This window comes from Haliotis rufescens, unplaced genomic scaffold (genome assembly GCF_023055435.1).
Source record: "Haliotis rufescens isolate VD_foot unplaced genomic scaffold, xgHalRufe1.0.p SCAF_4, whole genome shotgun sequence".
In the NCBI taxonomy this organism is placed as follows: domain Eukaryota; kingdom Metazoa; phylum Mollusca; class Gastropoda; order Lepetellida; family Haliotidae; genus Haliotis; species Haliotis rufescens.
In genome coordinates, this window is record NW_025964112.1 from 42625337 (window position 1) to 42652711 (window position 27375).

Sequence of the window (27375 nt, forward strand, 5' to 3'; positions counted from 1 at the left end):
ACAGCGAAGTGCGACTTCTTTGACGACAGGTCAATCCATGCATCCATCCAAAATAAGGAAAGGTGAGAATATAAAAAGATCGATACGAACTTGCGTGGTAACAATTACAGATAACAGTTGCCATGTTGAATTTGGTAAATTCAAAACGTCAACGCCAGGGAATATCAGTCCCAATTATCTGTCGAACCAGATTCCATAGGGTGTAAAAGACACCCTAAAGTGTTGAGAATTTTATGAATGGATCAATACAAAGCAGTGATGACACCAGGTGTTCACGAAAAGGGTTAATTATACAGATGTTTTTCATTACAAAAGTAGGTGTTTGTAAAGTAAACCATATATACATAGCTATTCGTCCATTTTCACGCTATCATCTGTAGCTATTACTTTATGTATACTATTGAGTTCATGTGCCTTTAACACCACCACTATTGAACCTTTTCTTTGCTACCACAAAATTCAATGATAACAGTATAAACGTTCTTTGCATGAGATATAAAACAACTACCAACAACATGAAGAAACCATAAAAATCGTTTATGCTTACCTTATTTATATGCATATGTACACTCGAATAGTGCTGTTGCACCGGGAATACACAGAGAGACACTCTTAAATCTCGAATTTGTCCAAGGAATTGACGTTAAAGAAATATATTTATTCCTTAGCATCATGTTTTGCTTGTATAAATAAAGAAACATGCCCCTGTGTACTAGGTTGGGTTAGAATAGAATAGAATGTTTGGACACCTATGCATGTGCGTTTGTTTACGGAAATTCAATCAGAAACAAATACCCAACGCCTGAAGTGGTGATCAGTCCCACCTGCTTAATTTGTGAGTCAGATACCAAAACATCCCCCACCCCCCCCGCCAAAAAATAAATAAGAGCTAAATTTAAACGAAAGTAACGATTATGTCGTAACAATACGTACATAAAGTATGACTACCGCAGAAAAAGCAAATGGAATTTCAATACGCATTTAAATATAACCTTGCCCTTACAGAACTAGATCAATTGTCATTAATCATTATTTACAAAAATACAAAGTGTTTGTACTAATCCCCATGGTGATCGTTCAGAATCTCATTCTCGCTTCATGGAGGCCGCTTTTATGTACTTTCGCTATAGAATCATAACTGGTCAGTAAATATAAAAAAACAATGGGTCAGTCTTTCAGAACATGCCTCATCTTGAAGGTCACACTGGAGGTCATTGAGAGAGACCGTGAACTTTCTGTTCACCTTTGTCGTCAGATTCACAATGAGCTGTCGACAAATGGCGATACAGGGATTAATGTATAAATAGAACATTACATGCGGGTTGAAAACATTATGGAATATTAGAATGCGATACTTTGATATGGGAATACATGTACATAGTAAGACTTTGGTGTAGGATTCACATTGGTAGTCTTTGAAGTGTGGTAGTAAGATGGCCTTTTGTTACTAACTTTGAATGCTGTCTGAGTGGGTTCATAAGGATTATTAGCCGAATGTTTTTCGTATCGTAAATTATTCGTGGTTATTCGATGGTGATGGATTTAATACGGGTATCATAGTTGTGTTTTGGACCTTAAACTTGCAGTACTTTGGTGACTGTTATCACCCTAGTAACGTTTTGATCACGTTTGTATTTTCAAGTGTATACTTTCTTTTGCATAATTTTGTATAATAGAATTGAACTGTGAGAGTTATGGACCTTAACCTTGCAGTGTTTTCAGCCTAGTGACGTTTTATTAACATTTGTAATTTTTGGGGTCAAATCTAATTTTCAAGTGCATACTTTCTTTAGCCCGGCAGTTCATATCATCTAAGTATTCTATTTTAGTTAATAATCTGAGTATATCATGTAATTATTTCAACATTTATCATCTGGGATATCATTCGAGTGTTTCATCTACAAAAAGCAATTTCCGAGGAAGAAATATTATGTGTATACCTTTTAATTATAATAACAATATGTGCAATCCCTTAAGGTCGATGTATATATACATTTAAAGAATTAACTTCAGTGAAGGGAACGCGATATTTTGAATTTTGGTTTTAAAAATAAATTTGAAATGACATTGGGGAGAAAAAACACCAACATGCAACTATATATTTCAATTTCTGTCACAGCTTTCCTAAATTTGAAAACGTCTTAACCCCAAAAGGTTTAATCTTCATCTCTCTGCGTTACTAACATTGTTGTTTCATTGTTCCTCTGAACATTACGTGAGGCACGTCTACATTCTTAATATTCTTTATTATAGCTGGGATCATTGCGATCTTATCGTTGCCAAAGTTGCTGCATATTCATACCTTTCTGGGCGTGGGTTATCAGAAGAACGTTGCTTTAGCGAGAAAAGCACGGTGATCTTTCCAAGAATGCAGTGTATCTTGTAATCCATCACGTAATCAGTGGCTTGACCTGCCTTGGGTAAATACGATGCTTGTAGGTACCGAAATAATGGATTCCCTTCTCACTGATACGGGTGTGTTTTTGAGCGTACAGAAGAAGCCACTTCCTGAAACTGTCAATACGAGTGCTCCATGGCCCTGTTTAAACACTATGAGGGATAATTAACATTGATGAATAAGCGGTGAAAGAAAGCGGATTAAACATAAGAGGAATTTGACATAGTTGAAGAAAACAACATTTTTGATTGGGCTTTCGAGAAGCAAATAACAGAATACAGGCAATATGTTTTTTTGGTCTATTTATTTTGGTGGGGGGTTAGTTTGTACAGATGAACCGCCAATACGTTACGTATTCAAACATTTACTAATTAAGATGCAATCACAACTATTTTATTGCTCAATGTCACCGTATTCTTGAGATATTTGCAGCCTTTCGTTAATACAGCACGCCAGGATGCCTCACTGAGAATCCCTATGACCAAAACATCAAATTCGCCCTAAACATGGTGCCGAATACGAAGTTAATCTTCAGTCCCATAGTCAATTGTCAATAATGATTATTCAAAATAAATAATGATTTCATGATATTCTCAACAGCAGCAATTCCTAACAGGAACACACTCTGATGATACGTGTCAGATATCAATACAATGTTCAATCATTACAATTTGAAAACACACTAAGCAAGGATAAATTATAAGATTTGTAAATTTAAAAAATCTGTGATTGTGTTGATAGATTGGAGTAATTGTATTTATTGCTTAAATATGGCATTAATGGGAAGCTTAATCGTTTATTACTCAATATTTACAAAAAAATGTCAAAGCATCTGTACGAGTTAACAGGTATTTAACATATTTTCAACAGAAATAGGCCTTAGACAAGGCTGGATATTGTCACATGTTCTGTTCCTACTGTATACTGAAGAATTAGTTCAAGAGGAATCTTTAATGACGACATAATTCATGATCTATCAATACTGTTGTTTGCCTATGATGTCGCGATGATTTCTGACTCTGTCAGCTTATTTTATTACAGAAGAAATTTATGTCCAAAGTGATTATTGCTCCAATTGGGTTTGTCTATGTATGTAAGTAAGAAAGCAGAAAGTAGTCGTATTTAAAAAAACGGCGGAAATAAATCAAGAACTGAGAAATGGACCAATGATTCAAGTGGCATAGAGATAATTTCATGCTACAATTATTTAAGTATTCTTTTCATGAAGAAATAATTTTCACAAGGGCATGTGAGACACTAGCTACGCGGAAGAAGCCTTGCGTGTTATAAAGCAATTTATTAGAAACTGTGAAGATTTGCAACTTGATTCAGCATTTGAATTATTTGATTGGAAAATCCAGCCAATCCTATCATATGGTCCGAAGCTCTGGGATATGATTTTCATTATTCTCCAGAAAATGTTCATACTAAATTCATGCAAAATATTAGTTATACGTTTTCGAACAAAGTTATATTAGCACAATGTGGTCGTTTCACTCCACGGATTCATGCCTTTTCTAGAGTTGTAACTTACTGGATAAGAGATACCAGATAACCTTCTACAAGATATTGGAAACGATGTTACTAATTACTAGAGAAATGAGATGATGTTGGAAATAATAATTGGGTTTTATTTGTGTGAACTACCTTATTTCAGTCAGGATTTCTGGAAAGAATGATCTATTCTGGTGTCTCTTTAAACAGAGATGTAAAGAACTATGCCACTAAGTGTGGTACAACGATATTAGAGTCGAAACCTTTGCCGTACATTGACAAGATTTCGATGATTTTGCATATCAGAGCTGCCAGATTTTCCCAAACTCCTGAAACAGAACATACTACATGCTTATAGTGCAACAAATGCTTACAGAAGACGAATATCACGTCTTAATGATATGCACGAAATACAGCAATATAAGAACGAAATATTTACCCCAGTACTTTGTAATGAGGACCTCTTATGAAAAAAATTCTGATCCAAACACAGACTGATGATGATAATCTTCTCTTTAGGCTTTCTCTGTCATTGTATCATATATTTCGCAAAAGAACAGTCTTTTGGGAACTAATGTTTTGTTTTTGTTACTTGTACAGCATATATAAAGTTGCCCTTATTGTAACATTTACGCCTTATTTTGAACTTGATGTACAAATGATCTTTTGGCCACATGTACGAATAAACTCTCTTTTTCCCTCCTCTCTCTCTCTCTCTCTCTCACTCTCTCTTTCGCCCTCCCCCTCCCTCTCTCTTTTTCGAACATAACATATATATTTCAGTACGCATTATTGTTATTTCTCATATGATGAACCTAAGTGGAATATTTATTGGGACCACAAGGCTAACATGCTTGACATCCGTTCAATAGAGAAGCTAAATTTTGTAACCTTTCTTGTTTAAAAAATCACATTTGCAATAACCGAAAAACATTAGGCGAGTCCAAAACATGTTTTAAGTTGTTTTGACCAAAAGACGGCTTTGTTATTTACAGAATATGTTTGTTATCCATGTCGATCACTTCCCCTTGCCATATCATGGTAATCAGTTAAACAGTTTAAAAAGGTTTTGTTCTGGCTTAGCCAAACTATTTCCACAATTTACAACTTTCACTGTCCTTTTCTCGAGAAGGGTGTGTTCACTTTCTCCTTCGTTTGATGTCAAGTAGCTTGGTATTTAAAGCAGGTGCTGTTATGTCATGGTCGGCCGGCGTATTCAGGTCATATCCGGATTTTTCTAGTATCTGCCATAATCTGCCTTGTCTGAACCATTCTTGCATCTGTGATCTTTGATACAGAAAATAGGCTTATGGCGCCGATCTACCTTCATCAAATGGTTGACACAATGATGTCAAAACAAACGAACAAACAACATGTTCTCATGCCCTTATTTCGAACACAATCATGGATGTAGCAAATGCATGTTATGACAAGACGGGACAGCTAACGCTTGATATTGGTATGCATGTGCGTCAACCATTTTAGCTGAATATGATCATATAAGCTTATTTAATTTGTTGCTTCTTCAAATAATATTTTAAATAGACAATGTAGATATACACATTAAAACTGTGCCCATAAGTCTGACATGAAATAGTTTGGCAAACATGTCGATTTATTCACCATCAGGCATATACAACTTTGTTTTTCTATTATATTTTTCACGTAAATAAGGAGATACCGGAATTTCAAAGTCGTTCAGAATGTCGATTGTCAATTTGTCTCTTAAATCTGGATGACGGGATGACATACTGTATATGAAAAACAGTCATGAAAACACGTCTGAAAAAAGATTCATCTTCAGAATAACAGATCATGTTGGTGAACAGTCAACATCTAGTCGGAGCAGACATAGTGCCATTTTCAACAAATGAATTTTTGAAATAACGAAGTTGGGGAAATTATTAAGACATAAACCATTATTTTGAAAGGTCCCTTTGTCATCACTTATAATTGTCGTTTACTTAAGTTTGGTTGCTGAAAGACACACCGTTCCGGTGCGGTGTTCCGTTTGGAAATAAATAATATAGTAAAAGCAACAAACCCTATCCATATTCATAAGAAATCTGTCAAAAACAGAGTCGATTGTACGTTTCCGACTATATCATCAGCATGTGTTTATGAATCACTATCAAATGGTGATGTTACCAGGAGCTCGCCACAAGGTCAGCGTATCCATCCCCACCAATGGCACTAGAAACAAACCCACGTAAAGGCAAGTCAACTGTTGACCTGAAAAACCCGAGAACATATGGGACAAGTCGAAATAGGGAATACTAATCTAACAGAGATTTAACAGAGTTGCAAAAACTGTTCTTTCTAGAGAGTTTAACGTTCATCTAGTTCCATTTTGAATCTGGAATGAAGACTTTAGGTATTCTTCAAGAATACTTGAACAAGAATATCACTTTCATGAACATCGGGTAAGTGAGTTGGGTTTACTACCGTTTTGCAAGTATTTCGGTAATATTACGGCGATTCGGCTTGATGTTAAAGGTAAACCTGAACTGATACAGGCCTTGGGAGTTTATCATTAAGTGAAACCCACGAACAAGGTATTGTGCTTACAATCCAAGAAACATTACCAGAGGGAATCTGGGATTCAAACCCAAGATCATAGGCTTCTGGCACACCTAATGGGCGCATCTCTGCACAGGGAATTGCGGTGCCAACGATAACTGGGCCAAACATACGGCCTGTTGAGCATCGAGCATATAAACAACCCTTTGTTACTGGCAACATACATATTATGGTGTCCATTCAGTTCCAAGATAACAAACTGTAGAGATCAAATAGATGGCATATTGGAAGACTGAGAACAGTAGTTGCAGAATGAAGTGTCTTGACAAAGATCGACGAATGCGTTTTTAAAAATGTTATTTCTCCATAATTGAGTTTGTCATACTTCCATTCAAGAATAAACTACACCACAAAACCCAAATTCTTATGCAAAGACCGAAGAGTCAGTAGATATGATCTGAAATTATGTTCGGTCAATGCGTGACGTCATCAAAGTGGGAAAGTGCGCACCAGCTGTTGTGACCTGCTTTAGCATTCCCTTTAACAAGCAAGGAAGGAAGAGGTTTTGTCTGTGTTTGCCATCACTGGGCGGTTGTGGACCCCCGTATCAAGTTTATTGCTAAATGTCGTGATTTTGTGTGATGGATCAATGAGCAAAGAGGGACGGATACACACTGTTGCAATAACACACATCACTCGGGACTGGGCACAGCTGATATCAGAGTGTCACCGTGCTCCAACACATTGATAGAATTTTTTTCTAGGATTGGCTTGAGATTTTAACACCCCGCTAATATCCCATGTTGCGGCGTGAAAAACGTTTTGACGGGAGAAAAAAGGCTATGACACAACACCGTTAGATGAGTGGATGTTTTGATTGTGGACATTGAGCATTCTCCATAAAACAGTTTGGTTTGTTAGACTCTTATCACATTAACTGAGTTTGACTTTAGCGATAGCTAAATCCTTTTTCAGAGGGAAATGATATGAGAAGCAAGTCTGAACCAAAAACCCAAGCGGGTGTCCTCTTTGGAGTGACGTTACCTGTTACGTCCACAGGGGACAGTGATAGCAGAGGGAATGGTTGTATAGAGAGAAAGCATACACTCGATGATAGGCCATGTCTGTTTTGTAGGTCATGGAGGCTTTAAGTATCTGAACATCAACTGACCATCGTATGGTATTTGTTGTTTTCCTTGAATTGCGGTTACTCTTTTCATGACTATTTGCGGCAGGAAGACTTTTTATATATATTATATTGTATGTAAATCAAAATTATGGTTTCAAAAGGGTGTTCTTATGTTGATGCAATAAGTAATAATTATTCTGAAACAAACACGCGCACACACATGCACGCACACACACACACATGCACGCACGCACACACACCATTCTTTATATAAGTTGCAAGATATAAAGACATATTATTACCATGTTAACGACAAGGATGACAATGATATTACTACTTTTCTTGCGATAGTGTATTTCAGAGCATTTTATCTTTGAGTGAATAATCAATTGAAACTATATTTCCTTTAGTTATTTACCCTGTGGTGGAATGTAGAAGACTAAACAACGTATTTATATTTATCGGGCAAATTATTTGGACAGTCCAGCTTAACATACTTCACAACCAAATCTACTCATAGTCCCTCTTCTTCCTCCACGATGCCAACCACAGTCCACAACATTGCGGTTCTAAGAAAACTGGTCAATACCTAACACGTTCATAACAAACGTAGCCCAGCCTGTTAATTACTCCAGGCTTTTTACAGTGTTATAAATTTTAACAAAATATTCACGAAACGCTAACACAAGCACGCCTACAAAGCCAATTGCTCTGATTACTCCGAAAATACAGTAGCGTTGTGTCGGTAATCATTGTCTTTCAAGGAGGAGTCTTCCACTCTGGCCCGGCAAGTGACCGCTAACACGGAAGTGGGCCTCTTGTGGTCATCTTTGGACAAGTCGAGAGGGTCAACATGGCGTATTTGAGCGGGGAGTCGTGGTCAGTGAAACCACGTTTGACTGCTTTGACTAGCAGCTACACGACACTGACCAAATACTGAATCCGACGTGAATGTGTGACGTTCATACCTATATATTAGTTTGCCCTAGTAAGCTCAATCAACCCTTTGGAAATCGGTCTTTGTTTTCGGTGATGTAGAGTTGGACTGGAATGAAGACGAGGTTCTTCCAAGATATATTTTCTTGTGATTGTATACCATTGTAAGAGGAAGGGATATTTTGAACCAGGAAGAATAGAATGGATAGCATAAACTGGCCTTGCAGTATTTGTTTACTTTGAACTATTCTTGGTTGTATCCGGTCTCTTTCCCAACTAAGTTGGCAAGGTGTACCATTTTATAGGATATAGAGATTACTACACGGGTGTCCGTCGGGTACCATTGATTTTACAACGAGTTGTAACTCTCTGAAGATAAATGGTATATGCCGGGCACGTGTGCAGTAATCTCTTTCTTAACCAACCCCTTGAATTGCACTATTTCGTATCGAATCGCATATTTTGCATGATCATGATCACAGTGGCACAGTGATACATAAGACAACGATCACGAGTGACGTCATCCATCTTATTGCTAATGCCTAGTGTGACATTCCACAAAAAAAGGTTTCGGCCATATATGTGGCTTATCAGGGCGACGCTAATAATGCAACTAGAAAAGATTTAAGTGCATTTACTTAACACATTAATGCCTTAGGGTTTCGACACAGACGTAGTTGAATTCAACTGAAGCACGAGAAACTTATCAATGAATTACAATCAGGAAAGTAGTCCGTCATAATCTGACCTTAGGTTATCACCATGGAGCAGCCAATCACAGACCTTGAATTCGATCTCACACATATGTTAATATCAGTTGTTTTTTTTAAATGGGTTTCGCGAGTGTGTAAGAAGATGAATATACCAAGGGCCCTTGATATATTGATGTAAGAACAATATACATCCAACAACTGGGAGTATCGTATAACCCTGTTATAAAAATGGACAAAACACGTTGTTTATTAAACCTCTTGGATAAACCAAGGGACCATCTGACGCAATATCTTTTCCAGGTCCCCAAAGTGAGAACAAACAAAATGTATACGGTATATAGCACAGTGGACACAATCTGAAGTTTAGACTTCTTCTTAGGCTTGTAACAAAGATATATGAAAAAGGTAATGACTTGCATATGGTAGTGAGGTAAAATGGGGTTAAACGTCGCGTTCAAGATTATTGCACTTGTATAGCGACGTGCATGCTCATGTGTGTGTGGCTGCTTGTACTAGTCCGGACTAATGCCGATTTTATAGTGCTAGTCCACTGAGATACCATATCGCAGTTTAACATGAATACCCCACTCAGACACAGTTTACTCCGAGCCGACCAGTCCTTGCTTTAGCCCCTAAATGCCGAGCGTCAGAAAGGACAACAACAACAACAACAACAACAACAACAACAACAACAACAACCATCTTTCAACATTTTTTGGAATGACAACAACAACAACAACAACAACAACAACAACAACAACCATCTTTTAACATTTTTTGGTATGACGCGGCCGGGGATCGAACCCCGGTCCTTCCGCTCTCCGGGCGGACGCTCTATCACTAGAGCACTGAGTCGGTCACTTGCATATGGACGATAACCTTTGACATTTATTTTTTCGAGTTATACCTACGTTTTAATTCATCTACACACATCCTGATTGAAACGTTTTTATCACTTGATTTTAATTACTGAATTATTTTACCGTGCTCCAAACGTCATATACCACTTCGCCTCAAAATCGGAACGTTCAAAGTTGAAACATTAATATTTTTTTTTCCAGTGTTAAAAATTAGCTCCATTTTTATCCCAGACACTTCTTTCATTATAAGCCCAGTCACATTGACGTTTGTATTCTTGGAAGCATAAATGGGAATGTGTCTCTAAATAAATATTAGTATAATTTCAAATGCGCCTAATTCAAAACTCTACCACAGATGAACGTATTATTTGAACAAACAGAAATGGAAAATTGTGATAGTGACATCTTAGTTCGGAATGGTACATGCAAAACCAATATGTAATTTTTCAATTGTATATCACACTTTGTATGATGACAAAATCGATTCCTATTTCGAGTAGCATTACAATATGGATATACTATTGATGCTAAAACCACACACACTCCACCACATGCTAACCAAGGAAAGTTACAAGGGTTACATGTTACATCATACGATGCCGAGGTATTTCCACTGTCAATAATTCTTCAATTTATATAAATAACTTTCTTCAATTCAAACACTTAGAATTTAGCGATATTTAAGAACAATTGTACTTTTACATGTTTACTGTCTCAATATGTATTTTTGCACCTTCGCAATTGCTTTCTAAGGAGATAAATATGTCTCCTGTGAGACAAAAGTTTATGAAAATAGGTTGAACTTAGGTTGTCCTTTAACATGTTTACTGCCTCAAACCATGTGTCTTGTAGACAATATTTCATAAGTGAAATTACAAGAAAAACAATTTGAATCAATGTGCAGTATTTCCAATTTCCTATTGCTTTCGTTAGGCTGTAATAAGTAAACGTCTCACAGTTATTTAAGTGCCAACATACATTTTATAACTCATGGACATATTTGTTGTTTTGTACAAACAGGAAGGTGTTACATGTGTCAGTTTGTTGAAAGGTACCTTCCGGTAATGATCAAAAGTTCAAAGACCAACATAGGTTGGCCGGTGCTGACGCACTTGAATTTTAATCTGGCCGTGATCCACTTCAAACACAAATCTTTTATCAGTTCATATCTTGAAATGTAGAAACTATTCATTTCATAAATCATATCGCAAATAGATACACAAGGCGAACGCAAGAGTTTGGGACAAATCTTCAGAAATCGGCAGCAGGTCAGGGCGACTTCCGGATGCAAACATTTGAGCTTCCGCGTATGTGCTGGTGACCGCAAGTGAGGGATTACTTTGGTTGACAAACGCTTAGAGTCGTAAGCGTTAACGTCGCGACATTTGTACTACATGACAGAATAAGAGGATATTTGGGCATATTAAACGAACCATGTGTGATATTTTCTGATAATTGACGACTGAAATTACAATTTTTGGTAATGCTTATTCAAGGGGTTGAATATGTCTCGTGTATAGGACAAAAGTATATGATAACATGTAGACCTGTAGAAAAACTGTGAAACAACCAGGGCTGATCTAAGAGGCACTTCGTGATTTAAGAAACATTGATGGAACGTTGTAGGACAATAATTGTTTTGGAAGCGAATCCTGAGAAAAATCAAAAGCCATAGAATTTTTTACAGAAAAAGTCGTTATGAGGAAATCCAAATATATGTGTGGGCCGTTCCCTTTAAAATTTTACAGCCGTAGGAACTCCTTTTCATATACGGAAGACAAAAAAGTAACAACACTTCATAAAATTCGTCAGATAATTTTTTTCTTCTTTTATGATGCACCTGAAGCTTTTATCCATGGATTAAACAAAATGCGCGTTTAAACAGATTTCTTCAGTGCATTACACGTTGTCTGATAGGAAGACGGTATTTAACAGTTTGCTGATTATTTAATGGCAATATTGTATGCGCCTGTTATTGTTTCAGTATAATGCAGGTTTGTTCCCCCTGAAACAAGCAGGAAGCACAAGACACATGGAAAATTGACAAAAGATCTCAGTCTTACCCTTTGGAAAGAAACCGAAGTATTTAGATAATTTCAGGTTGAGAGAGATCAGATTAAGGTGCTCTGGAGCACTTATAAGGAAGAATAAAAACAACAACGAAAGAATATTTTCTTTTCAAAACAAAATAAATTGTGATTCATGTGCAGGTTGATGTGTTGGTTGTAGAATGCATTCAACAGCAGCAACAGATACAATTGAAGATGCAACTGATTTAAGTCTTGCCGCAATGCCATGAGACATGGAGGAAGTATTGAAGATTATATCAGTGGTATAGAATATGGAGGAACATATATAATACAAAACGCTAACACCAGAGAATAATCAGTCTCGATTGTCTACCATAACAAATTCCAGTGGGCGTACAAGGAATAATAATGATATGCATATATTTTTCAACGCTATTTCTCCTTATACGCACGATGGAATGTTTCGTTGAATAATCGGTTATTCCCTGGCGTTGGCGTTTAATATTTAATTGGAACTAAGAAATGTGTATCGAGACCACCGTTTCACGATGTCTTGCGAGAGTCACGTATCCCTATGAACACAAGAATGTATGTATACAACAGCGCCAAACCCTTTCTAAAATGATATTAATTGGTATCATTCAATGTCTTACAACTTGCGTGTTGCAAAGGAGATAAGACACTTAACTGAAATGGTTACTCGTGCCATGTCTGGGGTACCTTCCCTTCCACTTGTCCTTTGGGGCTACCAATATACCTAGTCACTTGAGGAATGCTTTCATGGATTTGCATAGGGGTTGTGGCAGGAAGAGGTCAGTCTGTTCGCATGGCCTCTGGAGACACGAACCAAACAAGCCACAGCTCAACTAATAAAGTTTTTATGCACACCATTTGAAAAGAGGATTCGCCTTGTACACAGAGAGGAAGGACATTTAAAAAAAAAGTGGCTTTGGGATACCTCAGGTAGCAAAAGCACTTTTTGTGATGCCCATGGCCGTTTTCCCAAACAATTAGCAAATATGTTTTAGAAATAAATTGGCGACGTTATCTTAAGAAGCGTGCTGGGTGTCTGTATAACAGACATGTTTTTCATGGTAGGCTTCACATCATGTGTGAACCTAGCCGTACTTCCTGGTCGTTTTTGCTTCAACAGATGTTGTAATAATTTAGACACATGTCTACATCACAGATATCAGAATCAGAATTTATAAATGGTCCAAACAGTAAAATCCACACGCTATGGAAATAGTCCTTTCTCCAAAGCAGCAGTAGTTGGATGTAACAAGTTATCGCAAAATGTATCCTCTTTATTCAAAATTTTAAACTCTTCTCAAAAGCTATCTCTTCCGCAAGGCCTATGTAGCATCTGTCTAGATTGTGTCAGAAAGGAATACCCGGAATTACATAAACCAACTATCTGTGTAAATTAAAAAACCCATACCAACTCCACTTAACCCTTATTAACGCTTAGCTTTTAGCATGTTATAGATCATCGAGATAAGCGCTTGACAAATGGTTAATTATTATGATTATTATCACACACCATAAAAAAACAAATGAGGGCTAAAAGGTATATAAATAATAGAAATATAAAACACAACTCTCACGAACCACTATCACTGAAGACAGTGAGCAATTGTAGCTAATAAGATAAAGGTTGTATGTGACGTATATACATTTTAAAATTCTTTACTCATATTGTTTTACATTAATGGCAAGGTGACCCTTAAAACGGTCACGTAAAATATAACACGTCAACACCAGAAACAGATTCCAAACATTTCTTTTGTATCTTTACCTGATTCGATATTTTAATTAACTGTTCACATGAAGCAGTGGTCAAATTTCTACATTAAGATGAAAATCACTAACAACGACGTTAATACGGATGTTTGAGTCTTTTCTAAATACTATTTGACAGAACATCTTTTGGGGCGTTAACGGAGGCAAGCTGGGATCTCTTACCAAATTACCCAGAATTCTGCTTAATCGGCGACTCTTCGGTATGCTTGCGTAACACATAGCACAAACGGTTGCTTTTCCCTGTTTCAAATCTTGCATCAGACAAAACATGCGGATCTGGGAAAAGGAATTTGTGTTTTGCAATGATTACCGAAGCAAATCGATTGAGTTAACGTGCTTTCCTGGTAAGGGTGAGAGGTTTGCAATCCATTTCGGTCAGTGCAGGACGGTTTAACCAATAGTACATATCAACTTGGTATGTCATGAGCAAACAGGATGCAAAATTGCAGCGAAAGAGACTCGATGCCTGATATAAGCTATTTGTCGTACTTATGTTGATGATTCTATGTAAATACATGTATAGGGCTTTCGATCAATTTTCATAGGAATATCCCTTCGTATATATTTATTCTTTTTGAAAACACAAGCATTCATGTACACCCCCTTTTGCGTTCCTTAAGGAAGGAAGTTAACAGTTTGACAGTGTGATACTTCCTTTCATATATGTTTGAAATGGCAGAGAATCAAGAATACCTAAAGTTCTGTTGTCACGAGCATTAAATCGAAACACGGTCAGTGCGCGAGGCCTTGTGTTCTTATTGTGGTCTGCTAATGCTTGTTTTGGTTTGTGGTCAGTCGTTTTGACCCACATTTATGATCCTCTATTGGGATGTTGATCCTTTGATATTTGAATTTGAACTGAGCACTTCCATTTGTCATATTGTGGAATTGTTATTTATTGTTTGTAAGTTCTTCTTTATTGTAGTAACTGAGTGAGTGAGTGAGTATGGTTTTACGCCGGTTTTAGCAATATTCCAGCAATATAACGTCGGGGGACACCAGAAATGGGCTTCACACAATGTACCCATGTCGGGAATCGAACTCGGGTCTTTGGCGTGATGAGCTAACGCTTTAACCACCAGGCTACTCGACCGCCCCTTGTAGTAACTGATGTTATTGAATCAATTTTAGTCCTGTTTGATGATGGTATTCTTAATAATCATAATGTATCCGACTATTATGTATAAGGAGAAATCTTTGAAATATATGATTCGCTTATTTCCACATAGTTTGAAACATGACGAGGAATTATGAACGAAGATGATTATATCCGGGACCTTAACTATATTGATATAGTGATTAGAACACCATTGCCACAGTCATATGCATACTCTATATCATTAAAAAACCCATTGCAGACAGAACGGAAACGAACAATCTCTGAACACCTACAAGCTTGAATAGTTGTAGTATTACAATAAAAACACCGGGTGTTTGAGAATAACACTTTTTTTAATTTTTGAGATATGATATATTTCCCGTATAATATGATATTCAATGAAAACCGGCTACAGTACGCTTCTCAGTTCATCTTCCGGTTTAACGAATTATTGTTTTTTAGTTGAAATGTCCTTTTAGTTCCTGAGAGTAATCTTTCGGAAAGTGCGATTATCAGTTCTTAAATAATTCGCACTGTATGGTATAAAGTGACGAATATTGATTGTAAATATTAGGTGTTTTACGCAAGTGTGTCACAAGCTATCCATAAAAGATACGACGTATTTTACGGTGACCAGATTTTCTTGTGAGTTGGTTTTAACGTTGGGTATATTATGAAACAACGTTTTCATTCGGGAGTTTCAGGATCAGTGTGGTTCGCAGTATGGAGTAACGACACAGAAGACAACATTTTATATACAGGTTAATGGAATTTATCAATGACACAGTTCACCAAAATGAGTGAGTGAGTGAGTGAGTATGGTTTTACGCCGCTTTTTACAATATTCAAGCAATATCACGGCGGGGGACAGCAGAAATGGGCTTCACACATTGTACCCATGTCGGGAATCGAACCCGGGTCTTCGGCGTGACGAGCGAACGCTTTAACCACTAGGCTACCCTACCGCCCCTCAAAAATGAACAAACAGCGACATCATCGAATGTTGTCCGTCGCCGAGCACATGCAGATGCGCTCCATGAACTTTTACAATTTGGCGTGGACTTTTTATATTTGTTCGTGTGATGCAACTGTCACTTTCGTGGGTACATTGTCAGTCTGTCAACCAACATGGAAATACACACAATGTTTCTTTTGGGAAGTACGTTAGAGGATTACAACACATAAAAAACATCAGAATCTTTAAAAAATGATTTATAGGAGGGCAACTTTGAAACGCGCCAACATGTTTTCATCCTGGTTCGGTTTCTAAGGAGGAAGTGACTATCAACATTACAACTTGAATAATTCAACAAGAAATACTTGCCAAAATAAATATGATGCGAGAAATAGCAATTACGTTTATTTCGAAGCAAGACAATAATTACTCTTAAATTAATGTATATGTTATGGTTAGGAAGACATTAACATTACTTCCAAAGTTGAGCCTCTATTTTGTGTATAATTTGAAGATATCAAAATGGAAATTTAAAATGATAATTCTTTACAATACTAAAATTTATCATGTTAAAACAAGAAGCAACTGTAGCCAACAAACAGTGGCAAGAGCCGTGTTAGGGAAACGTAAACGTCGAAATTCGTAAGAATTCCTAACGAAAATATAGTATAAGGACTTCCCAATCCTCCATCAATCAACGAAAATACAGAATTTACAAACTCTGTGACATCGACACTTAAATGTTTATCGGCTTCTTTCATCAGATTCAACAAATAGCTGATGGTTCTGACACAATACCTGTTTAACTGTTGTCCAGTGCACCAAAAAACCACCGGCTCCATTGATTTGAACCTGATCTGACCACAGACGTGTTCCAGCGGCTTACAGCAAGTCTCAATAATAAACAAGATAAACCCATAAGCCAACTGTGTTTACCCAGATGATTGGCGAGAGGGAGTGGTTCAACAATCATGGTCCGCAAATTTACTTTATTCATGTCGTGGTTGTCATAAATTTGCATGCATTTCCCTGACCAACGTCTGGACCGAGCTTCAGGCAATATGAGGTTTCAACTGAGGATTAAAAAAGCCTTGTCTGCGATTTGGGATAAATCTGAATAAAGCAACAGAATCAAAGGATCGGTGCGGTGCAACATCGCTTTATGAGACCCACTTCCTTCATGAAATATGACGAATATGCTTTGCTGTAAAGAGCGTGTGTTCTGGTAGTTGGATGAGGGATTTGCGATAGAATCTGATCTCTTAGTTTTGGATATATATATGAAAAAAATAGTTATCTCCTTATTATGTAAATGGGAAGGGACGGATTTCGGGATTTAAAAACAATTTCTTTAAAAATGAGATTTTGGCAGCGCCCATGTCTTCAGAAAGGGGAAACACATTCAAGAATCAGAACATCTACAATTTGTCAACTTGAAAAATACATAAGTTTAAAATGCAAGATACGAAAGTTCAAAGATGAAGTGTATAATTTACTCATCAAGTTTGACGAATATATATATATATATATATATATATATACCTAACAACTCTAATACAGTTATCTTGTCCTGCTTTTTCGACAGATGAAGTGCCACCAATAATAACTTCCTGGTTAACTGAAATTGCCAGGCAGTGACGCCATCAAACAGGCATCACATATATTCACACACATCTATCAACTGTGACAATTACAAATTGTCAGCTCCAAATTGACATGGACAGTCAGCTCCATACATACATCAAATCGACTGAATCTGTTGAATTCAACAGTTGTATGCCGCCTTGTAGAAACGTGTATTGGCTTTGGCTAATTGTGCAACTGTTTATTGTTGGTCGCCTTCTTATGTTGACAAGTCTTTTGCTTTCTGATGTCTTGTTCTACTTGAAGAGTACAAAGGACGCTCCGTCGTGGTTACTATTCCCTTTCATTTTCAAGGTCGCCTCTAAGGTACAAATTGTTTATCTCTGTGTGTCACACTATTATGAAAATAGGAACTGAATTTCCAAAAATGTTCCAGTTGTCGTAGACATTTGCAAATATTCCCGGCACGGCTGATAATTTTCTTCCAAATTGCGTCTACATATTGATATTTGTGACCCTGAGTTATGCGTACATACCATACCGGTCCCTACACCACATTATAATCATTGTCTCTGTCGTTGTCAAACAATTAAAACTAACAGAAAAATAACAAGCGTCAGACTGGGGTCCAGTTATTCGGTTGAAATCTTTCACTTGATAAATGTTATGAGTGTAAATAAGAGAAACTATTCTGGACATAAATTCATACCTTTTAGGAACAATGTGATGCACAGATTGTGTTGTTCATCTGTGATTGGCTTATTGACCTTTTTTTGACGCATTTTACGATTATTTAAGTGTAATTACGTTCTGGCAAAACAAGCAGATGAAGAAGTTTAAACGATAAACGATTGTTAGATTCTTTCGAAAACATGGTATTATTCAAATGGTTTTACGTGTACTTTATATTACTAATACGGATACAGCTACAATAAAACAAAATAACACAATGTTTTAAGCCTACATCTTAAGATGCATGAAACTGGGGCCTGTACCCTACTCTGGATTATACATAAAGATTTGTTCTAAGACATTAAGGGAATGCAAGTATATCGGTTTGACTATTGACTACTTAATGAAACAAAATTAGAAATGCACCACAGAGATTTGTACATTTTCCGTTGACTGATCAGGTGACGCATGAATAGAAAATGATGCATTTATCTTCGCCGAAGGCGTTAATCTGTAATTGTTATAATAATATAAATTCATAATGATTGTTTAATAAATAATAGCACAACAAAATCCATACACTGCATTTGTCAAATGGAAGTTAAGGAAAATGATAATATGAATAATGCATTCATTGATTCTAATTCATAATAGTTGTCACTACTTTCAACCTGCAAACCTATGCAGCTTCAATGAAATTGAAAAAAAGTGTTCATTTCTCAGAAATCATTCTTTAAGTCTCATGTCCTGATAGTAATTATCATACAACATTACACCCAAATATTGTGATAAATGGTTTCACTAGAAGGTTAAGACATAAACAGTTATATGTATACCAACACAAGGAAGTAAAACAGTCTTCCTCGCTAATCATACTATCGTCATCGTGAAATATGTAATCAGGAAATTCTGCAATCACTGCTAGACCCGCCTGTTGATTAATTAAACAAAAAACATTGACATGCAGCGCTTAAACTTCCAGGGATACTTCAAAAGAATTCAAATCGTCGAAAATGCATCCTATGTCTACAAATATTAGATAAAAAAGCATAAAGTTCACTTTTTTCTTATTACATAAATTTACAAAGATTGTATGGTGTTGAACTATATCATGAAATCAAGGTCGTGCTCTGGCTGAACGATGGAAGCCGTAGGACATGCCTAGTGCTGGCTGGAAACAAAGCACGGCTCACAGGGCCCTGTTTACATAGACCTGTTTAGTCAGATGAAGAAACAAATAAAGCCTCAAACACTGGCTTCTAACGGACAGGGAACCGTCGGTTTTTTTATAGGGATAGTGTAATTACCAGCGAGAAGCAGGTATAAAAGGGGCACGGCTTCAGTGGAAGTTACATTTCAGAGTGAGATCTTGGGATAGAGACATTAAGAGCTCTGCGAACTCACTTGACTCGAGGCTTTGGAAATATGGTATACCCTGCCGCTACTAGAAAGGTAGGAAAAGTTTTACATGGACTTAGTCTGCAAGACATTTCAGGTTTATGGTTATTAGAACGTGGACTTCAAAATGTTGAGATTTTGATAAAATGTTATACCCTGGTAATGGAAATGAATGTTGTTATGAAATATTTGTTTACTTCCGATGGGACAAGTAATAATACAATATATTCTTGTCATATCTAGTTTTGCTTATTTCACAGTATCGTTCATATTCTAGTTTGCTCTTTGCGGATTAAGACTGTAATTAAATCTGATGATATATTTTGCACGACTCTAAGAGTTTGAATGAGGTTGCCTGCCTAGTGTTAACTAGTGTAAAGGATTATATACTGCATTCTATTATATATATGATCCTACTTGTCTTTCATAAGTATTTCTTAGCTTTGGAATGAGTCTGCCTGCCTAGTGTTAACTATCTCTGAGAGTTAAATACTGCATGCTTCTATATTTCATTATCCTGTTTGTTTTTCATAATTATTATGACTCCGACGGTTGCATCCATTTTTAGAATTTCTGGTAATATCGGGCTCATGATTCAATTATAAATGATTGTTTATGGTAATTATATGATATATATTGACTTATATGATATATACTTCTGCAGGGATCCATATTGCATAGATGGTTTGATATATACGCATATCAATACTGACTTTCGCACTTTAATGAAATTAAGTAAATCGAGAAATTGCTATATCCAACATTGACGTATGGAATCCTTCACATGTTCCTGTGCATAATTAGATGCTATTGTAGTTTGATGCTATTGTATGCAATCAGGGAAGTATACAATTCAATCGTTTGATGATATTTAATACAGTCTTGGAAATTACACCTGTGTATCGTTAAATGCAAAATAACGCAGTGTCCGAAAAGTATATTTATGAATAGTTCAGTCAAAATCTAGCAAGTGGACCGAAGTACAGTTTGAGGCTGAATAGAAACCCATTAACTTAGATTTAGGTACTATTCATATGCATTAAAGGACAAAATATTGTTATAACTCATCACTGATTCACTTACAAATATACAGACTTAGAGGTCTACATTATAGTTGGAAGATCTTAAGAAATACAAGAGGTACACTATTTTAGAAATAGTTGATTTACGTTCGAAGCAGATTCATGACAGGAAAAGGCCACATGAATGTGCATATTGGCATCTTTGAAATGTCAGGACTCATTTGAAAACTATATCTTAAACGGTTACATGCAATTACATGAAGAACGAAATGCATATAGGATTGCATATAGACGTCGATCAATCTAGGGCTGTGGAATATCACAGGTGTTTCAGTTTCAGTTAGCAGGCTGGACGGCATGATATCTTAACGTAGATTGAGCATGCAGTCAGTGAGTCAGCGCTGCCGTTTACCTCATTCTGCCATAAGAAACTTTTGCATGGATCTGCTGTCTTACTCACTCAAACGTTTAAAGTATTTATCAAAGAAATTTGTTTTTACTAACATTTCACGTGTAGACATGTCAAGGATTTGCCAAATAACCTCAGTACGACAAGCGCTATTGTTTTGTCAATGTATAGTTGACTGGAACACAGATTAGAGAACAACAATATCGAAAAAATGCAACAGGGAATAGTTTGTAAAACTCGATTGTTTTTTGTGTGTATAAGCTGATTGAAACACAGCTGAATATCTGCATATTTCCATATGGTATATTTTCAAATAAAAGACACGAACAAGCAGTAATCTTCTTATATAACTGATGTTTTGTGTGGCTAGATACTAAAACATCCTTGATATACTAAGATCAGGTTTCATGTTAGTGCACCTCAGTTGATTTTTCTCCTTTTATTGTATGAGAAGAACACTATTTGAGTTAATCACTGACCTTTTTTAACATTTCTTAACATTCAGATGAAATGAGCAAATACTCTTTACTAAAAAAGACGGGGTTAAGTCATTCAACATAACACGTTAAACGTTAAACTGTGGATTTTTGTGTATGTGAAAGTTGGACTGCGTATTTGAACCTTAAACATATATTTATCTTTAAATTCTGTAACAAGCAGTCAAAGAATGCAAGCTATTCTGAAGTTAAAAACCTATACCCAGAGACAGACGGACTCATTCATTGTCGAGAAATCGCCTTTTGATCGGTCTTGGGAAAGACGGTAATCCTTCTAGACTTTAGAAACCCGATGTGATCCTCTGGTTTAAAAAAAGCTACTGAGCGATGAGTGTAAGCCTGGAACGTACAGGTTAACATACGTTACGGCACTTTTATCCATCCTGGCTTTCGGACTACACCTAGGGCAGGAGAAACCCAGAAGTAAATATGTTCGCTTGTAAACTTGTTTACTAATTAATTAAAACCTGATAGCACAACAAGGCCGTAGGCGGGGGCCTATATTTCAACGTCCAATGTGGCTGACATCGCATGGCGTGTCAATAACGCGTCAAACAAGTTGTGTTTGACCAACATATTTGACAGTTGAAGCAGGAAAGTATTGCCCAGTTTCGTCCCGAAGGCAGCTGCAGCCAATACGAGGCTTGAAAAAACAAACGTTTGTTTAGCTAGGCAAACCTGTACTTCCTTGATGGTTAAAACGTTTTCGACTCATTTCATCTTTCACTGTCTTGCTTTGAAGATGTTGCTGGCTACGCTGCTGATGGTGCTGTTGGCACATCATGTCACCTCCAAACCCCTTGATGTGTCAGCGAGAATTACCACGCTGCTCAACGAGAACATTTCCAATTCCTTACAAGGTAAGACACACTAACTGGTTATATCATTCAGCCTTACTTTTATGATCATGACTTAGAAGTATTGAGATGTTTGTAATTAACTTAGAATATTTTTTGTTTGGCCAAGACTAGAATATGTAAAAGATGCCGTATTGTAGCTCGAATATTGCTGACTGTGGTGTAAAACAGCATTCACTCACTATTTCACGACCTTAAACTCTCTTTATTCAGTGATGTTAAATTCTCTTTTTCTCCCCTAATCTTAATATCGCTATAACTGTTGGTTCATATGATTCTACAGATAAAGCAGAGGCTATCGACACTATCCTGAAACTCCTTGCTGAAATTGACCTTCCCGCTATCTGTGAAGCCGTTATGGGAGAGAGAAATGGCGACGTTACCCAGATGGACAACATCATTGCCCAAGCCGCCAAGGAACAAGGCTTCCCTCATATGATGACCACTAAACTACAAAACGCTGATGCCATCCCATTCCCTGGTAATTATAGGAGATTATTCCACCGATAGATACTATTATGATTAAAAGAATTTCTCTCTCTTCGTATGTCAAGGATATATTCTCTTTCCAATTTGAGCTTAACTTGAAATGTTTTCAATCTTCTGTTGTAAGTTGAAAATAATATCCTTGAGTTTGTGTCACTGGACATGTTCCTCTGGAGAACATCATATATGTGCTCATAGGGTCGCTCTTAGAGAACTATTAATAGGTCCAAAGTCAACCAAAGCAAAAAATCGAATTATCGTAATTATGTGTTGCAGTTAATTTCCCCATGAAGTCCGAGGACATTCTCCCCGCTGACTTTCCTCTCAAGTCAAAGGATATTCTCAAGCCTGTGAAAGAACAAGCTGCTACAAGCGCCTTCACTGAACCCACCTCAACAGAATCCCCATCCATATCGACTGACCCATCAACCCATGTGATAATCCAGAGTGTTCAGTCCCTGAAGCCTAACGTCTCTCTCTCCGCTGAAGCTAGACGGATGAACAGCCAGGAGATTAAAAGAGTCGAAAGACCAGAACTTGTTGGATTCAAACTTGCCCCATCTGAGCATTACAGGAAGGAACTGGAAGGCGAAACTGAAAAAACTGAAGGAAAAGTCTCAGGTACGATGGAAACTGTACAGTCAATTGTTGAAGGATCAACATACATGACTTTGGCAGATGAGGCTGTCACTACTGAACCCACTCCAGATGACGTAGATACGAACACTACTGATGCTACAGAAATGAATACCACAACAGCCACATGGGCGTCATCCACATCTTCTCCTACATCTACAGAGGCATCAACCCCTGCTGCAACTTCAACCGAATCTGATGTTTCAACTTCGTCCGTCTTTTCAACGTTTTCTACTGCTGAAATAGAAACCACCACATCCAACGAGATTATTGAAGATGTAGTGAATGATACCATTTCAAATATATCCTCGGTAGAGACAGCAGCTGCATCACGGAACGTTTCTCTACCAGAATCCAGTGCCGAGGAGGTCACCAATGAAACCCAAGTCATGAATGCTACAACCACAAGTGAATTCAACAGCACTAATGAACTGGAAACAACCTCAGATAACATCACTGCATACCAGCCATTAAATGCCACAGCTGCTGACGAGATACTGTCAGATAATTCTTCTTCATCTGTAAATGAATCTGCTTCCTCATATGAACAGACAACCGAGAAAAGCCCCAATACCACCATCGCTGTCAATACAACTGAAGAAAAGGCAGAGGAACAGCAGACGACAACAGCAGTGACAACAGAGACAACATCAAACATGACTGAAAGCTACGAAACCAATGCCACTACGACCACAACAACGACTGAGGCTACAACTATCGTCACTAATGCTACTTATGACGCTCGTAATACAACCGATGCCTTCACAGTATTGGAAACTTCAGAAAATATCACAGAGACTGATTCCGATGCCCAGGCGATTCCAGCTGAACTGCCAAATACAGAACCAACCAGCACCCTTGACTATTTCTGGACTCCGGGAAAGACCATCCCGATGACTGACAGCCTGTATGAATATGATGACTCAACTGATGACGCCTCGTCTTTCCACGTGAGCACATCCTCAGATTATGTTCAAGAAGAAGCTGCTGACAACACCAACACGACAGTGAACAAGACGTTCGACATTACAATGGAAACAACACCCGAGGTCTCCACTGAAGCCTACCCAGCAACACCCTCAGAATACGACTATGTTTACAACCTTGAAGATCTGACTGGCACCAACAAACACGATTCTGCCTATAATAGATATGAAGACGCAGGTCAGTACGGTGCATATGATGCCAACAACGTCGATTACGCTACCGGGGAAATGACAGACTATGGTATGGATTCTCTGAAAACAAACCCAAGATTCCTTGCCGGGGATCATTTCAACGACGCAAGTAAACACCAGGGGCAGAACATGCTCGCCAGTGCTGACAGCCCAGCCAATACCGCCGCTACACAAGACTTTATGTTGTCGGCCCAGCCAGGATATTACAATTCACTGGCTGACCAGACATCATGGTCAGACAACAAGTTTCAACACAACTCTGTAGATGGTAAAGACTTTGACAAGAGTTTCACTGCTGCTGATAGGAAAACAGTTGCTGTCCCAAGCCTTACCGACGGTCCAAATAGTCTGGCTGCATCCGTCGGTGTCAGACAAAAGACTGTTTGGTCCGAGCCGACTCTACCACAGATATTCTACCAACCAAATGGTAAGCTGCGATCATTTCGCTCTGTATCAGCTTGCTTTGGCGTTGCTGTAAATAATTTCTTAAAAAGGATTAATAATCAAGGACAGGTATGAAAACTACTCGAGGGTGAGATGATATTATACAGATGTCTTTTTAGCTATTAGTACATTATAAATTATGAATAAAAAAGAATCAGGAATACTGTTGTCAATGATGCAGCACGTGATCTACTAGGCTTGATGCTTGACGAAAACTACAGAAAAATATCAATGCTTTTGTTATGCTTAATGCCTGTTTTATTTTCATGTAGACATATATGGAGGTAAGTGAGTTATGTGCATTATAACCTGACGTAGTTGTTGTCAGTCGTCAAATATAATTCAAACTGTAAATGCAACTGAACGAAAGTTTTGATTTTAAGTTTTAAACGTTTTGTTAAGTGAACATTAATTTAAACTTAAATCACAACATTGTTCTGTCCTTATCCATTATGCAATTGAAAGATAATATTAAGAGCAATATTTTTAAACTAGTTATCAAGCGTTCGTCGAATGCGGTCCAGAAATGACGTCGTTATTTAATATCTTCTTACAGGATACGCATGCCCCGGATTGTTTGGCTACTATGCAGATGCTGATGACTGTCAAGCGTTCTTCATCTGCAGTTGGGGGGTACCCTACAGGTTCCTCTGTCCGAAAGCCACTCTGTGGAACTCTATTGAGAGTGTCTGTGATTGGAGCAATAACGTCAATTGCAGCAGACAGAAATAAGCAGTGAAACAGAAATTGATATTAACCGAGAACTTCTATTGTTAACAAAGTATTATATCGAAAAGACGATGTCTCAGGACGAAGAGTAGTCTCCCCTTCGTGACTTCCCTGCACACCGGGAACATTCAAGTCGATGAAGCTTTCGTGCCACGTCCATCTGAACAGAGAACTGTGTGGGAGTGATTAATGTTATATGAGAATGCAGTGTTTATACACTCTGATCTGATATAGTGATGGTTACATAAGGAGATGATAATTCTTAATAGTACTACTGTAACCCAAAGCACGTTCCCTTAAAGGTGTTTCGTACGTTTCGATATGAGTATGAAAGATATTTTCTCTCGACCTATGTTATTTATACACTTCCAAAATGTAATAAGGGTTATTTAGGCAATAGAGACAAACTCGTTGGTTCAGTACCAGAAAGCACATGTCTTAGTTTAAATATATCAGGGTAATTCGAAGATTTCTCTCTGAAATTGGGGCGATGGGGTAACCTTGTGGTTAAAGCGTTCGCTCGTCACGCCGAAGAAATAACCATTGAAGAATATTTGCCGTCTCATAGTTCATTCTCAAATAGTTCAATATCTATATCGGCGTTGTTTTATGTTTGTATGTTATTATATATTCATTGAATTTGAAATATTTATGTACATAGAGAGAATATTATGAAAGTGTACATAGCCCTCGTTTTATACATTTATAAATATTTTTATACCGATTTGAATACTCTTACATTTGCTTTGTATATGTGCAAATTTTGCTCAAATAAATGTAAATGTGATTTAAATATTTCTTGTTACGTTTGACTTCACCTTATTAAAATTAGCATTTCAGTTTTGACAAATTCTTGGCATCACATGACGTCATGTATAATACAGTGACATCACTTTTAAATACAGCGTCAGCAAACAATAGATGATGGCATCTTCTCTGCAAAGCAAATACTCCATCGCATGTAAATGAAATTTAGTATTTCCAATCATGTGTCCTCCGTGACGTCAAACAATTTAACGTTTATCCGGTACGAACAAAGTCATTCTCTTGAAACATTCACAGTTTGATGAGTACATTCCTGAAATGGTCACCTGTACATGTATCTCTTACATAGGACATCTTATGTGGTAAATAACGTCAACGCCAGAGAATAATCAGTCACGATAATCTGTTGAAACAGATTCCATTAGGCGTAATAGGCAAAATAGTGGTGAAAATTATATGAATGGATCACCAAAAATCAGTGATGACCCCTGGTGTTCGCAAAGGAGGGAAACACGTCCCTGCTCTACCGGCACACCACATTATATTCATAAAAGTGTAAGTTTTTTTCCCATAACGTTGCCCAGCAGTTCTCCTGCCACACAACGACAGCATGTAAAGAAACGAGTCTTGACAATGACCAGTGACAGTAACCTGACAACCCAGTGACACGATAGCGCATTTATTGAGATCTTGCAAAATATATTCTACGAAACCTACACATACATTGCATCCTTCAAACACATATACACTTCCAAGCTAAA

The 27375-nt window shown here is 37.3% G+C and overlaps 1 protein-coding gene across 1 annotated transcript; it reads left to right on the forward strand.

Moving 5' to 3' along the window:
• Positions 1–19559: 19559 nt before the first annotated feature.
• LOC124135945 (serine-rich adhesin for platelets-like) lies at positions 19560–26621 on the forward strand. Its single transcript, XM_046501655.2, has 5 exons — positions 19560–19645; positions 22262–22379; positions 22660–22857; positions 23139–25103; positions 25677–26621. Exons 1-5 carry the CDS (start codon positions 19619–19621, stop codon positions 25850–25852), a joined length of 2484 nt encoding a protein of 827 aa, XP_046357611.2. The 5' UTR covers positions 19560–19618; the 3' UTR covers positions 25853–26621.
• Positions 26622–27375: the final 754 nt, after the last annotated feature.